This window comes from Gossypium hirsutum, chromosome D10 (genome assembly GCF_007990345.1).
Source record: "Gossypium hirsutum isolate 1008001.06 chromosome D10, Gossypium_hirsutum_v2.1, whole genome shotgun sequence".
NCBI classification, from domain to species: domain Eukaryota; kingdom Viridiplantae; phylum Streptophyta; class Magnoliopsida; order Malvales; family Malvaceae; genus Gossypium; species Gossypium hirsutum.
Genome location: NC_053446.1, coordinates 7,167,439 through 7,183,577, shown reverse-complemented (window position 1 = coordinate 7,183,577; position 16,139 = coordinate 7,167,439). Strand labels below are relative to the sequence as shown.

At 32.3% G+C, this 16,139-nt stretch overlaps 2 protein-coding genes across 2 annotated transcripts; both read right to left on the bottom strand.

Moving 5' to 3' along the window:
- Positions 1–4: 4 nt before the first annotated feature.
- LOC107913879 (protein SAWADEE HOMEODOMAIN HOMOLOG 1) lies at positions 5–3,178 on the bottom strand. Its single transcript, XM_016842547.2, has 9 exons — positions 3,013–3,178; positions 2,708–2,793; positions 2,590–2,635; positions 2,327–2,462; positions 1,696–1,756; positions 1,107–1,158; positions 789–932; positions 565–684; positions 5–420 (listed from the first exon to the last, which is right to left on the bottom strand). The coding sequence occupies exons 1-9, from the start codon at positions 3,061–3,063 to the stop codon at positions 376–378; spliced, it is 741 nt and encodes a 246-aa protein (XP_016698036.2). The 5' UTR covers positions 3,064–3,178; the 3' UTR covers positions 5–375.
- A 1,265-nt stretch (positions 3,179–4,443) lies between these two features.
- On the bottom strand, positions 4,444–6,434 carry LOC107914551 (flavanone 3-dioxygenase 2). Its single transcript, XM_016843492.2, has 3 exons — positions 5,600–6,434; positions 5,138–5,498; positions 4,444–4,753 (listed from the first exon to the last, which is right to left on the bottom strand). Exons 1-3 carry the CDS (start codon positions 6,154–6,156, stop codon positions 4,523–4,525), a joined length of 1,149 nt encoding a protein of 382 aa, XP_016698981.2. The 5' UTR covers positions 6,157–6,434; the 3' UTR covers positions 4,444–4,522.
- Between the last annotated feature and the right edge of the window lie 9,705 nt (positions 6,435–16,139).

Below are 16,139 nucleotides of genomic sequence, written 5' to 3'. Positions count from 1 at the left end.
ATCATTAAAAAAAATTATTTAATTTATAATATTGTCATAATTTAATATTAAACTTATTATTCACTGTTGGATTACCTTTTTAAAAGGATTTGAGACATCATTGGGTTACAACTGTTATGCTGCTACTAAAGATGATTGTGTACCAAGAAATTGTTATCTCCTCCTTTCCATCATAGACTTCAATGACGGCTTACATTAAACTTACAAATTGCTCATCCTTACGAACTACATCACTCCCTCAATAAGAAAATGCCACTTTAAGAAGCTTGGATGAAGGCCCCTGACATCTCTTGTTTGCGAAAAATGTAAACACCAACTCATTGAAGAGTTGTTTACGGTTAATTTCGTCAATTTGTTTCTGCACAACTTCTGCTTTTAAGTAATAGGCCTGCGACATATCCTCTCCAGCGAAACATTTTCCTGGTGTGTATAACCAAGATAAATGAATGCGTGACAACATTAATATGATTAAAACATCAAGTTGCAGCTATATGTAAGGTGGATGGACACAAGCCAAAACAAAGAGGGAAGAGATAGAAGAGTGTGGTTATCGAGTTTATATACCTCAGAGTAGTCATGGTCATAGCAGACCACGAATACGCAGGTACATCCTTTATCATCATGTGTCTGCCTTTGAATATCCACAACATGCGCATCACAGTAGAGTTGATAATACTCTCTATCCTAATAGATCAACAGAGGAATATAGATTTTGGAAATTGCTTCAGTGCCGAGTGATTCAAATGGCTACTAACATCTAATCAAATAAGATAGTAAAAGGAAAATACCAGGTAGCACAGCACAAGGTCCCCAATATTAACCATACCACATTCTGAAGGTTCTAAAGGAATAGATCGTTCACGCACCGCAGTTTCTACATTCACCCACTCATCCTCTGCTTTATCAAACCCAGCAAACCGTACACGTACTTCCTACAATATAGAACAGGTCATATGCATTAATAAATACTTGCAGTCTCCTTTTTTATAGTTAACAATAACCAGTAACAAAGGAACCAACAAAGGAAAGCATTAAAACAAGCACAGTAAGACACAGGAGCCTGCTACTTTATATCATAAAATACAAAACCGGTACAAGAATCTTACAAGTTCACCATTACAAAGGACCCTATAGTTGAGAAATGTTTCAACATCGTACCTGAAAGCCAAAGAAATATTAGTCACGTGCACTAGTTTAAGCCGCAAGGACCTTCATAAGATCTTAAAATAGTTTGGGTTTTGTCCTCATACTATTAAAATAAAGATTCAATAGAATTACAATGTCTATATGTCCAGCCAAAAATTTGGAAGGCCAATCCAATATCTATATCACACATTGGATCCTAAGTGCACCTCGTCCACAAATACAAGCCGCTATATCACTTCATTTCTTTACTATTTCCCGCTTTCTTAGTTTCTTTTCTATGCGTCTGGGAGATTAATCTTTACCATAAATGTCCATGATTCCACACAACTTGACTAATAAGGGGTGCTTTATTATTTTCCTATTTTGCACATCCTCTTAGCATTCTTGATAAATTAGATACCGAAATCCAATCTAAACCTGAAATTTCGAGTCAATAATTTACTTCAAGATATAATAGCGAAGGTGTAGGCTTATAATGGCTTCTCTGAAGGTTAGACAAAAAACATTTGAATGACTTTTGCATGCCTTCATCAATATAATCTTCCTCACCATGCATAATCTTTTGCTGATCTGGCTTCAAATGACAACTCCTTAAGGTCTTCAACTGTACCTGCATTAAAATGAATACAAGAAAATCCATACGGTTTCAATTTCAACCAGAAAATATAAGAACTTTGCAAGTTGGATAAAACACTACTTTTAAAATTTACGCTATTCATGGTAGTGATAATTGTAACCATCGGCTTCAATTGTATATGTATATATGGTTGCTTGGCCTTAGAAAAAAACCAACTTGAATGGTAGCTTCGGCTAGTTTGGTTGACATAATTCAGTCAAGAATGCAGGCTAATCATGATAGTAATCTCTGCTTCTAAACTGAGTTTGAAAGAAGGGCATTAACATCAGCCTAATTTATGACAAGTAGCGGTTAATCGATAATGGTTAAACAATCAGACATTCATTTCATTGCTTTTCGCTATGCAAGTTTTAAAATATTCCTTTTAGCACTTGTAAAACTTCAAACTTTATGAAAGTGACATCTTGATGTAGCAGCTAGCAAGTAAAGCTAGACAAAGCTAGGTCATATAGGATGAATCAAGCAACAATTCCCTAGTAACCATAAGATATTTACCGATAAATTAGACTAAAACAATGTAAACTATGATGCCAACAAGTAAACCTTTTCGCTTTTGCATGACCTCTAGCGGTTTGCTTGAATCTTCACCAGAAAGATCAACAAATAGCTTTAAGGCCATTGCTGATGACTCTTGCTGAGTTTGTACCTCCATTTGTTTTTCTTGGAAAAAAAGTTGGACCTAAAAGACAAAGAGAGAGAGAGAGAGAGAGAGAGAGAGAGAGAGAGAGAGAGAGAGAGAGAAAAGATTTGTGAATGCCATTATGAACTTAACATGAAATCCGTAGGTACAATGAAATAAAACAAACCTGTTGCCATGTTATAGTAGATTTTCCAAGACGGTTTGAAGAGCAACTGTAAGAACAAAAAAACCCGAAGTAAGGAAAAAAATAATAATCTTTTTATTTATAAAATAGAAAAAATCACCTGAATCTGGTAGCTAGATTGTTGCAGAATTCCTCATTAAGCGTTTCATCTCCTATTGCCTTGTACTTGTTCTCCATTTCCAGAACCTTTTAATCAGAGGGGAAAAAATGAGGATGTTTGGGAGATTAAAGAGAGAAAATCAAGAGGTACAATACAAAAGGGGAATTCAAAGAGAGGAAGGCGTTTCCATTTATGTGATGATCAAAACAGAAAGATTAAGCATAGGTAGAGAGGGAATTGAGGGTGGTCAAGAAGTTAGAAAAAAGGAGGGGAAATGAAGAGGCAGAAGAGAGAGAATTACTTACCTCAGCTAAGGTGAATTCAGAAAGGGAATCCCATGAATCGTTGTCCACCATGTCTGACCAAAATCTGAAAAATCTTTGCCGTCGACACGACAGACACAGAATCTTCAAAAGTAACTTGGGTTTTGTTTTGAGGTTTATTACTACTATTATTATTATGTAATATGTCGGGGGTTTTGAATTTTATTGCTATCTTTTCAGCGAGTATCGACACTCAAACCTGGCCCAACCCAATTCTTTTCCATTGATTTTTTCTTTTTTTAATTTTTTAATCAAGTATGGAGTCCACCATCTCTTGCTTCTTTCAAGCTGAACATTGATGGTCTTCAGGATTGGCATTTTCGGCAGCAATAACAAAAGATGAATACGGTAGATGGATGTGAAGATAGGATATGGTAAATATGGTAATTGAGATAGACTATATTCTAACTATCAAGGAGATTCAGGGAGACATCAATACTAAGTGGAACAGATATTTAATTTCAAGAATTTAAAAGTTATGCATGTGGAAATTAAATAGATATCAAAGATGCGAATTTTACTCTTTATAGTTTGATCGGATTGATGAAAGGAATTATCCATTGATCCCAAAATGTTCCATGTAGCTCATTCAAGGGTTGCTGACCAGATACGATTAGATAGACGACTCTTGATATATAATTTTGCTAATACTAATATTATTTTGTTATTGATGCACTTTTATTTTTTTTTGTCAAAAAAAATCATAAACTTTGTTGAATTTCATAATTGTGATTCAACCACCCTCAATTGAGATTTTTTTTTTTTGCAAATTAAGCCTATTTATTTAGAATACCATTAAATTAAAAAAAATTATATTTTCGACGCTCTTAATTTTAGAAAGTTATAGAGTAAACCCTAGCAAATGGCACGAACAAGCATCCATCAATAGTAAAGAAGAAATTAGCTGAGACCACTCTTTACAAACTATCCCACAAAGCATCACTACTTCCAATTATCTTCTTTGAAAGTGTGTTGTAATATTTGTGAGGACGATTTATAGTTTAATTCATATGTAAAACTTACAAATGGTAACAAATTTATTAGTAATTATTTGTACACATCCATGACTTGTAAGTAGGTAAAAGATTATTCTATAATAAAAATATTATAACTTGTAACTTGGCTCAACCGGCCAAGTTAATCAATAAGGATGTTCCAATAAAAGACGGTCTATACACCTTGAGAGAAGGGCACTTTGGTTTGGGTGGTGAGTTGTGGATGTAGGTCAAAGCAACTCAACCACCTTCAAATATTTTTTGGAATGCTTGTTTTGGGTTTACCATGTTGTTCTCTAACGTATTAACATCCATTTATTTTCTAGGCACATCCCAAAGGAGAGGTCTTCGCATCTCAATTTAGCAAGGTCATACCAGGACATTTTCCATTGGCTAAAAGTAAATAAGATTTAAAATCTGTGGCAAAAATTGAAGTATATATATTATCAAGATGTGTAGTCTCTTCATTGCTTGATGGATGATGACTCTTAACAGCATTAGAATTTGTTGTAAACAAAGACTAAAATATGGTAAACAAGTGTCAAAACGATTGCAGCAATAGCCTGTTGGCTGAGTGAAATAGTGTTCTTCCCCTTTTGTGGATCAACCTTGGTGGTGTTGGTGGTGCTTGGAGGAGAGTAAAGGAATGCCATTGAAATGCAGTCTTCTTCCTCTCCTTTATAGATGGGCCTCCCAATTACATGCTTGAATTGTCCACCACTTAATGCCTGTACCAGCAGCAACAGAAATTTATGTAGTAATGAGTATGGACTAATATTTCATATTTTTACATTTACAGGAGAGCAGAGATATGACACACTGATTGCTCATCATTTCCTCCATTCAGTTTCCACCATATCATGATATCAAACCCACATAGCTGTCATTGCTAATGTGTTACATTATCTAGCATTATGTTGTCCCATAAAGCAGATACATAATATATAATTTTTTGTCATCAGCACCTACCAAAAGACCCAAACTCGCTGGGTGACCGCATGAACCAGTTGAGTTTAGCTAATCGGTCCTTTAGTTTGAAGTTAATTGGCAAAAACGAAAAGCAGCAACCACATAAAAGGCCAAAGCAATCTTAGAAAGTATGTAAAAGTTACCTGAGTTTGATCCCCAACTGTTATGACCAAGGCATCTTTATCAGGGCAGAAAGATACCCAACCTTTCTTTGAATACACATGAAACTCAGAAGATCCATCACACACATGCAAACACAAGGCATGTGAATAATCAAACCCTCTTATTAGCATTCTGATCACATCATACCTTAGAGATCCACTGCATTTCTCAGCTGACATATTCCGGCTATGCTTGTACACATAACATCCAGACCCAATGCCACCTTGCCCTTGCTTCATATCATTTTCATAGTCTGTTTTTGGTGGCAAATTTTGCCTGATGGCCATCAGAATTTTCTCAGCCACTTTCTCAATGTCACACAGTAGACTCTCCATCTTCTCACTGAATATGTTGAAAAGAACAACGTCCCAAATATTTTGTATATTAAATACGGCCAAAACTAAATGATAAAACAGCAAAAGACAAGCATTGTTTGTCGTTACCTGAAATTGGAGTAGCCAACAGGCCAAATCGCCTCCATTTCCAACTTCAAGCCTGCACCTCTACACCACACAAACTCTTCACTCACTTTGCCTTCACCTTCTTCTTCTTTTTCCCCATGAGCTTCCTCGAAGCCGTATAACTTCTCTGGTGGTGACCTTGTTACTGCCCTTCGTTTCTCCGGTGGTAGCTGAAAAATGCCAGCAGCAGCTGCCAGGGCTGACCGTATACATTCTCCCTCAATTCCATAATTCACCAACTGAAAGCACCCGATTCTTGCTATGGAATCCAAAATCTTGGAAAAAATCTTGGAAAGAGAGTCGCTTTCCATGGAACTCAACAGCTGGAAATCAATCTTGGGTGGGTTTTCAATGAAGTTCTGCCTAGGGAACACCTTGTCAGGCAAAACCAAATCAGGGACACGTAGAGAATGTTCAAGGAATTCAGAGAGAACATCCTCATTGGTGACGCAGGACCTGCGGCCACTAGCGATCGGAGATGGCGGCGGTGCACGGAAATCGAAGGGCTTTTCAGGCATGGATTCAGGTGACAATGCCATGAGAAAATGTAAACAAGTATAAATAACAGAGGATCACACAAGAAGAGAAATGTTGTTTGATTCTTTTGATAAACAGCTTAGTTTAGTTGTCAGTGTCTGGAATAAGAAATATATTTTGGTTGATGGTACATGGTTAAAGAAAAAGTGAAGTGGAAACACAATGATGGCTTGTGATGGGGGCATTGCATACAGTTGGAAAATCATCACAAACATTGTTAGCTTTTTCTCCTCCGCTGCTCAACTCTTTTTATTTTGCATCTTCACAACAAGATTTGCCTTTTCGCATTTGTGACTCATTGCACGCTTTGCTTCCAATGCCTTTTTCTAAAGGGCTAAATAGGCTCAGCTTGCTTCAAATTTTTACATTTCTATCCAATTAGCTACTTGGTTCAATTTGATAACTCAAATTTCTTTTCATCCAATTAGGCACTTCAGCTTCGCTTCTTGGCCTAAAATGGCACATAAATTTAACTTTTTGGTCTAAATTAGTATTTCCGGTAATTGAACTATGAAGTCAAGTTTAGGTACTAATTTGAACAAAAAAGTCAAGCTTAAGTTTCAAATTGAACCTTGAGGCCAAGTTTAGATACTTAATTAGATAAAAAAAATCCTTAGGTACTAATTTAAACTTTAAAGTCAATTTCAAGTACCAAAATATATATTAATTCTTCTAAACCAATACATATTTCTTTTGAAATTCACCTTAAAGTTTCTTTTTGATGAGAATAAAATTAATTATTATAGTCATGAAATTTAGGTGAAATTAAATTAAATTAAAATTAAGTTTATATATAATAAAAATATAAAAAAAGGAAACCATTTATATATTAAATAATAAATATAAACATAATAAAAGTTTTTTATACTTATTGGATTTTAATATAAAAACAATTCTTATATATAATAACCTAATTAATAATATATATTTTTCTTATAACTGCTCAATTTATATTTATATTATACAATATATGTAATATTTATAAAAATCCACTTTCAAACGAAAAGAGGTTTAAAAAAAAATACTTCCATTGGCATGACTTTTGCCCCCGCTGGCATGTTATTGTTATCCTCCACCAGAATACCAAAGCTGTGGTGAGATTAACACTTCCAAACAATTTCCGCCATTTGCTATCCAAATACTGGGAAATAATTATATGAAATAAACACATCATATCATTTTGTATTTTTTATCAATCATTTAATGTTATTTTAGTATTTTTTTCAACACATCATTTTAGTAATCCTGGATTCCGAATCCTGAAACCCTAGACCCTCGACCCCTTGAACCTTGGGTCTAGGGTCTAGGATCTATGATTAAAAGTCTAAGGTCCATGGTCAATGATCTAGGTATAGGACTCTAAGGTCCCAAATTCAAGATTTAAAATCCAAGATTCAAAGTTCAAGGTTCGATTAAAAACATTATTAAAATGATGTGCCAATGACATAAAAAAAATATTAAAAAAATAATAAAATATACGAAATAATATATTGTCTTTGTTTCATATAATCCATGTTCTTCAAATATGGAGGAGGAATATTCCCCAATATTTCATCTCCTTTTTTATCAAAGAGAACCTAAATCTGGTCACTAAATGGCAAATTTTGATTCTCTTAAGTTCGGCTTCGTTTTATAGAAAAAAGAAAGAAGCTAGGATGAATTTCCATTTTAAACCGTGGAAGCTCCTTGCTGCTGCTGATTACTAATAAGTAAGTAGCATGTGGTTCTGAATTAGTTAATTACATGACATTGTGGACATGATTGAAAAGTGAGGGTGAATAAATCTATATTTGATTTGAAAAAATTGAAAATTTTTTAAATTTTAAAAAATTGATTTTTTTTAATTTCGACTTAATTGAATCGAGTTATTCGATTTTTTTAGTCAACTTGATTAATTAATTTAAATTTTGAGTTCGAGTTAAGTCGAATTTTATAACTCAAATAATAAATTGGTGTAAATACCTTTTTTAATTTCGGTCAATTTTGAAAATGAGTATATTGGTCTCTTTCTCAACAAAAATTAAAAGAAAAATCAAATTAGTTTTCAAAAATTTCAAATTAATTTTTAAAATTAAAAATATTTATAAAAATTTCAGAATTTATATTTTTTATAAAAAGTAACAACTCTAAAAAAAATTTAAAGAATAGACAAATAAACCTTAAAAAATTCTAAAAATTTATAAAATCATAATTTTGAAACCTAAATAAGTAAATTAACAATTCAAGTTTATCATATTTTTGTCTCTTATTTTGCTTTAAAGGAGTTTTAGATATATATGATTTCAAATTTATGTGCTCTAAGATAAAATTAATTATATTGTAATAATATTTTAATTTGACGTGTTTAATTTTTTAAGTTAATTCAAATAGTTACACTCGATTCGACTCGACTTTCATTTTACTTGAATCAATTTGAAAAAATTCTAATTGAGTCAAGATGATAAAACAAGACTAGTCAATTAGATTAACACAAAATTTTTTCACTCGATTCGATTCGGATGTTGTTAATTTCAGAGTTAAAGAGGGTATGCTTTGGGCTGGGACCATGATAGTATGATTGTTTAATTCAAGTTTTGAGTATAGACCCCACCATCCTACTTTTAATTGGGCTGATGTCATATCTGAAAGTTTGAGCCCAATGTTCTGTTTAAAATGAAAATGGACCCCCGTTGGCTCAAAGGAATCAACTCTGTAGGCCTATTTTGCAAAATTTCTTTTTATCTTTTTTATTTCTGACCTACCGAACATAACATCTATTTGTAGATTGTTGAAAATAACAATTTATTCTTCTTACTTAGCAATTTTTTTAAACTTACTCCCTAAATCTTTTCTTTTCTTCCAACTTGGTAACGAACTTTGATCAATTTGTTGACGTTGTACTTTATGATTATGTCACATCATTACTTACAGGCAAAGTCACATAGAAGATTACAAGGTCAATTGACTTAAAAAAAATTAAAAAACAATATCATTTTTTTAAAAAATGTATATAATTGGTGAATTCACCTCACAAAAAAGTTCAAAATGACCCCCAAAAAATTTAACTTCACAAAAGTTATGAAAATGACCTACCAAAATTTTTGAAAATAAAATATTATTTTATATAAAAGTAAATGAATCTCTCTCCACTACTAAAACTCAAAAATCCTTAATCCTTTTATTTTTCTTCAACACTTATCACTTTCTCTCAAATTTCTCTTATTCTCTCACACACTCTCAATAATTTTTACAAAATAGGTGATTAATCTTCTAATACTTTCAAGTGGGTCTCTTTAATTTGGTAACAACTTTAATTTTCTTTTTAAGCTTTATTGATTAATTGCTAGGAAATAAGGATTGTGACTAAATTAGGATTGTGGTTTTTCTTATAATAGATTAGGATTTTTTATGCAATATCTAGGGTTTATTTATTTATTGAATGAGGTTGAGATATTGACTTTGTATGAGATTCACAACATCTTGACTAACAAATAAGTTTTAGAGGTTGATTAATATAAATCATTAAAGAAATTAGGATTGATTATATTTATAATCTTGAATATTGATTGGAAATTTAATATGTTTATTTAGAAATAGTTGTTACTAGTTAGAAATAGTTGTTACTAACACTTAGGTGATTTTTATTTTTGTAAATAAAAATTGCTAGCTGTATGTTCGCTTTGTGAAAACCTTTGTGTTTAAAGCTTAGATTTATTTATTTAAATGTTTAATAGGATAATAAAACATTTAAAAAAAAAGTCTGCTAGTGAAGTGGAGTATTTTCTAAAAGAAGACTTAGATTTATTCAAACTAAATCCAAAAATTATTGGCAGCTTTAACATACAAACCCGTTGTGTATTCACAACTACTGGCTGCGTATTAACTTGTAGGCACTCGTGGTTTATCCACAACTTATACTGGCAGTTATCATATCCAAAACCGTTGTGTATTCACAACTATTGACAACATATTAACCTGCAACATTGGTGGTTTATCCACAAACTAGAGTGTTCGGGTTATAAGAGTTCTGAGGAACTCTTATTGTGGAGTGTAGTGGTGGGGTAAGACCTATTTATATTGATTGCTAATGAAATGTATACTGTTATTACATAAGCTTGGTTATTGTTTGGTGCTGATTTACTTGTGATACTCACACTGGGCGTCATAACTCACTCCCCCTTTATGTAACAGCCTGATTTTCATTGGTGTTGGAAACAGTGGTTCGAGACCACCAAATCTGACAAATAAGCTCGTAAATTTTATTATTTAGTATTTTATGAGTCAAAATTGGTTTTAGAAATATTTTTGAATTAGTAATTTATGTTTTATAGTAAATTATTAGGTTTGAGTGGTAAAAACCTAGGTCAAGTGGTTTTAGAAAATGAGGTATCGAGACCTCATTTCTAAAAATTGAACCGTAAATATTTTTATAAATATTTAAAGAGTGTCATTAAAGTATTAATAAAGTTTCGTTAGAAAATTTTAGCGTTTCGATAGTTAATTAATTAAAAATGACTAAATTGAAAAAGGTGTAAAACTTGCTAATTAAAAGAAATCGTGATTAAATGGCTTAAATGGTAAATAAGGTAGGACTTAAAGAGTAATTGAGCCTAAATGAAATCGCTGAGGTAACATAAGCACAAAAGAAAAAAAAATCATGTGATTCAAGGGCAAAATTGGAAATAAATGAAATTAAAATATCAAATTGAAAATCTAAAAGTTTCTAGACAATTTCTTCATCAATTTTCTGTCCAAAAACACCATTGAAGAGCTCTTAAAGCTGGTTTTTATATTTTAGCTTCAAGTGAGTTTAATTCTTGCCTTTTTCTTGTAATTTTTATGTTTTTGAGACTTTTATAATTAGGTCCAACTAATTATTTCATTAGTTTTTGATTTTATTGGAAATTTTGAAAGTTACCATTGATGAATACTGGATATTTTGATGAAATAACATGTATTTAGAGCTTTAATTTTGTTTTTTGATGATTTTAGATAATAATTTTGTTAGATATTAATTTTAGGACCAAATTGTGAAAAAGGTTAAATATTAGGGTTTGATATTAAATTTCTGTTTACCAAGGGCTGTATGATAGCCTAGAATATTTAGATAAATTATAAATTGAGAAAAATTAGTTCATTTGATAGACTAACTAGTTAAGGGACTAAATTGTAAATGTTGTAAATGTTGGGGTAATTGTGTAAATTTGAAAGGTTGAGGGGTATTAATTGTGAAGTGAATTGGGGCTGAAATATATGTTAATTAATGAGTAATTTTATATTTTAGATCAAGACCCCATAGATACTCGTGAAATAGGAAAATTGGTAGAATAGTCCCTGAACTTCTACAAATATTACAATTCAATCCATGTAAGTTCGTATGGTTAAACTTTAATATATAATTATATATATTGAATTTATGAATGGTATTATGTATTTATTCATATTTATTGTTAAAAGTGAAATATTGTTAAAGTTATGAATTTAAATTAAATGTTCGAAACGATTGGAATGCGAGATTTGAGTACATCCTGCATTCGAAAAATTGACGGCATTGGAGGAAAATGTGACAAATTACCCAAGTGAACCGATGTTCAGCATTTTTTGTGAACTTTCATGTTTACTTTCCGTTTAGCTCTCACGAGCTTCAGTTTAACTCATATGAGTTTTCGTTCAGCACTTTTGAGCTTCTGTTCAACTCATATGAGTTTCCTTTAAGCTCTATTGAGCTTCTGTTTAACCCTTATGGGTTTTTGTTCAGCTCTTACGAGCTTCCAATTAACTCTTATGAGTTTCTGTTTAGCTCTCATGAGCTTCTGTTCAGCCTTCGGGCTTCAGAAAACGATGTACTCTTATCCGTAAGTCGTTCTTCAATTTGGTAAGATTTGGTAAGTGACTTATGTAATTGAAATTGGAAGTATTGTTGTTTATTGTTGGTATTGATCTGAAATAAATGTATTCATCATTTGAATTTGTGATTGGCAGGAAGTTTACATTGAATGATTTTATTTATTTGATTTGTTATAGTAGGTTCAGTAAGATTTACGTTTAATCCATCGAACTTACTAAGCTTTATTAAGCTTACTTGTGTTGTTTAGTGTCTTTTTAGATTATCGTGAGGTCAGGAGATCGAATCAACACATCAAGTCACACTATCCAGCTTATTTTGGTAGCTTTTGAAACGTACACTAATGTTTATATGGCATGTATAGGGTTGGAATGATTTTGAGTAAAGTTGGTTTGTGTAAATATTATGAATTATATTTTGTTTATATTTCAATCAACTTATATATGTATGTGTAGTCTTATCATGCTTGATATATGTTTGGGTATGGTTAAGTGATGAATAGTTTATAGGTATGTTAATGAATGAGTTGATATAGTATGTTTGATATAAGTAATCAAATATGTGATTTGATCAATGTGGTAAATTTGAATGTTAATATATTTGTGATAATATGATATGTTTAAAACTTGATTTGGTCGTATTGAAGGTTTTGTTATGGTATATGAATGTGCTAAATGGTGTGTTTAGGTTGAAATAAAAAATGGGTGAGGAATGTGGCTTGAAAAGAGCCTATTTTTGTCCACACGGGCAGAGATACAAGTGTGTGTCTCAGCAGTGTGTGACACACAGCCAATCACATGGGCGTGTGGTCTGGCCGTGTACCCCCTGCATCTTTAAAATTGAGAAACAGAATGCTTTGGTATTTTCACACGGCCTAGCACACGGGCGTGTGGCTTGGCCATGTGACCCTTACACCTTAATTTTTACAAGTTAGTATGCTCACAAGGCCTACCACACGGGCGTGTGGCTTGGCTGTGTGACCCAAGTCAGTAAGTTACACGGGCACGAACATGGGCTGAGACACAGTCGTATGCCCTACTTTGAATGCCACACGGCCTGAGACACGGGTGTGTCTCTTAACTGTGTGAGCCACACGGCCTGGCCACATGGGCGTGTGTTCCCTGTACCTAAGAAAAATTTTGAAATTTTGTGAAAAATTCTCTGAGTTTCCGGTTTAGTCCCGATTTATTTTTAATGTTTATTTTGGGCCTCGAGGGCTCATATAAGGGACAATATGAGTGATTATGATTAGTTTCTAATGTGTATGTTAAATTATATGAAATGTTCGTATTTGATCTGAAAAGTTTAGTAATGCTCCGTAACCCTATTTTGGCGACAAATTAGGGTTTGAGGTGTTACAGTTTAATTTTCATCCTTACAGATAATCCACCAGGTTAGGAAGCAGATGCGACATCCGAAGGGTTTCAGCCTGATTTTTTTCCTAAAATAATTTTATATATATTATTGATATTCCATTATTTAGAGTCGGTATTATTATTTTCTGTCGAACCATGGCATGAGATGTAGGATGTGATAACAAGATATGTTTATTATTGAGTTATGCATGAATCCCCGATTTTTATTAAAAAAAACCACTTATCACTTTTTCGTTGCTATATCTTAATTAAGGTTTTGAAGATTTATAAATGGGTATTTAACTAAGTTTTCTATAAAATTAAACACATGTTTTAGAATGATTGTTTTCAAAACCACGATAGCTCATTTGGACACTTCGGTGGCTAATGTAATCTTTTAAAGTCGGATCTAACATCTAGGCCGGGTTGGGGAGGTTACATTTATATCATTTGACCAACATTGTTTTGTAATGGTAACAAAATCTATTCAAACATCATTAAACCAATGATTTTTTTCTCAGAAATCTTAACAAAAATCTAAATGGCTTTGACATCAAGCTTCTTTACTTCCACCTTAGGAACAATAACAATGAGAACCCCATTTTCCATGGATGCTTTAACTTATATGTCTTTGCATTCTTAGGCAACCTAAATTGCCTCGAGAACTTGCCATTGCTCTGCTCCACATGATGCCACATCTCGTTCTTCTCTTCCTTCTCACATTTCTTTTGCCACTTATTTGAATCACCCTTTCATATTTGATTTCCTCTTTCTTAAGTCCAGGAAGATTGACTTTGAACACATGGGCATTTGATGTCTCTTTCTAGTTGATGTAAGTGTTGGCCAAGGTTTAATTTTCTCAGAAAGGTGATTCCAAATTCTTGATAGGGTCCCTCATACGTTGATGGCGAATCGGCTGAATATGTTGCTCTGTTGGTTACCGAAGAAACTTGGGATCAAAGACTTTTTAATCGAAAAAGTGATTTCAAATTCTTGGAATTGCTTTTAGGTGTGTTAGGGTGAATTTGAGAATTAGGCAATTAGGTCAATTATTCTTTGAATCAAGGTAGAGATGCATTGGTTGGGTATTTGAAGGATGTATAGATGGTGGAGGGGAATGTAATAACCCGATTTTCAGTGATATCAGAAACAGTGGTTCGAGATCACCGAATCCGACAAGTGAGCTCGTAAATTCTATTATTTAGTATTCACAAGTCAAATGTGATTTTAGGAGAATTTTTGAATTAGTGATTGATGTTTTAGAAAGATTTATTAGTTTAATTGGTTTCGAAAACGAGGTATCAGGATCTCGATTCTATAAACCAAGTCGTAAATATTTTTATAAATATTTACGGAGTTTCATTAAGTTAGTATTAAAGTTTCGTTAGAAAATTTTAATGTTTTGATAGTTAATTAGTTAAAGAGGACTAAATTGTAAAATGTGCAAAACTTGCTAATTAAAGAAATAGTGATTAAATATCCCAAATAGTAAATAAGGACTTAAAAAAGTAAATATACCTAATTGAAGAGGCTGAGGCGGCATAAGCAGAGAAAAATCTTGAAATTAGGTGACTTAGGGGCAAAATAGTCATTTTGGAAATTAAGATAAAAAAATAAAACAAGTGACCAATTGTGAGATTTTCAATTTCTAGACATTTCTTCCCCTAATTTCAGTCTAAAAATGCCATTAGAGAGGGTTTCATGATTTGGTTCATATTTTTGCTACAAGTGAGTTCGATTCTTGCTTTTTTTAAAAAAAATTGTGTTTTAAAGACTTTTACAATTAGGTCCAACTATCTATTTCATTAGTTTTATATTTTATGGGTAATTTTGAAAGTTACCGTTGATGAATACTAAATTTTTGTGGTGAATTAACATGGATTTAGAGCTTTAATTTTGTCATATGATGATTTTATCAAGTGATTTTAATAAATATTGATTTTAGGACCAAATTGTGAAAAGATTAAGTGTTAGGGTTTGGTACTGAAATTATGAATACCAAGAGCTATATAATAGCTTAGTATATTTAGATAAATTTTCAATTGAGAAAACTTATCTCATTTGATAGACTAATTGGTGAGGGACTAAATTGCAAAAACTGTAAAAGTTAGGGTAATTGTGTAATTTCGAAAATTGAGGGGTATTAATTGTGAAGTGAATTGAAACTGAAATATATGCTAATGAATGAATAATTTTATATTTTAGATCAAAAGCTCGTAGATAATCGTGAAAAGGAGAAATTAGCAGAATTATCTCTAAACTACAAATCTTACAATTAAATTAATGTAAGTTCGTATGGTTAAACTTTAATGTTTATTTATTAAATTGATGAATGGTATTATGTATTTATTCATATTTATTGTTGAAAATAAAATTATTGCTAAATTATGAAATTGAATTGATTGTTCAAAACGAGTGGAATGCGGGATTGAGTACAATTGTTCTGTGGCAAAGGATGAAATGACGACAAATGTAAAGGATGAATTGACGGAAAATTACCCAAGTAAACCGAGGTTCAACATTTGTTGCGAACTTTAGTGTTTACTTTCCGTTTAGCTCTCACGAGCTTCTTTTAACTTATATGAGTTTTTGTTTAACTATAATGGGTTTCCGTTTAGCTTCTATGAGCTTCCGTTCAACCCTTATGGGTTCCTGTTTAGCACTTATGTGCTTTTGTGCAGCCTTCGGGCTTCTAAATACGATGTACTCATATACGTAAGCCGTTCTTCGATTCAGTAAGATTAGGTAAAAGACTTATGTGATTGAAATTGAAAGATTTAACGTTTATTATTGATATTGATTTGAA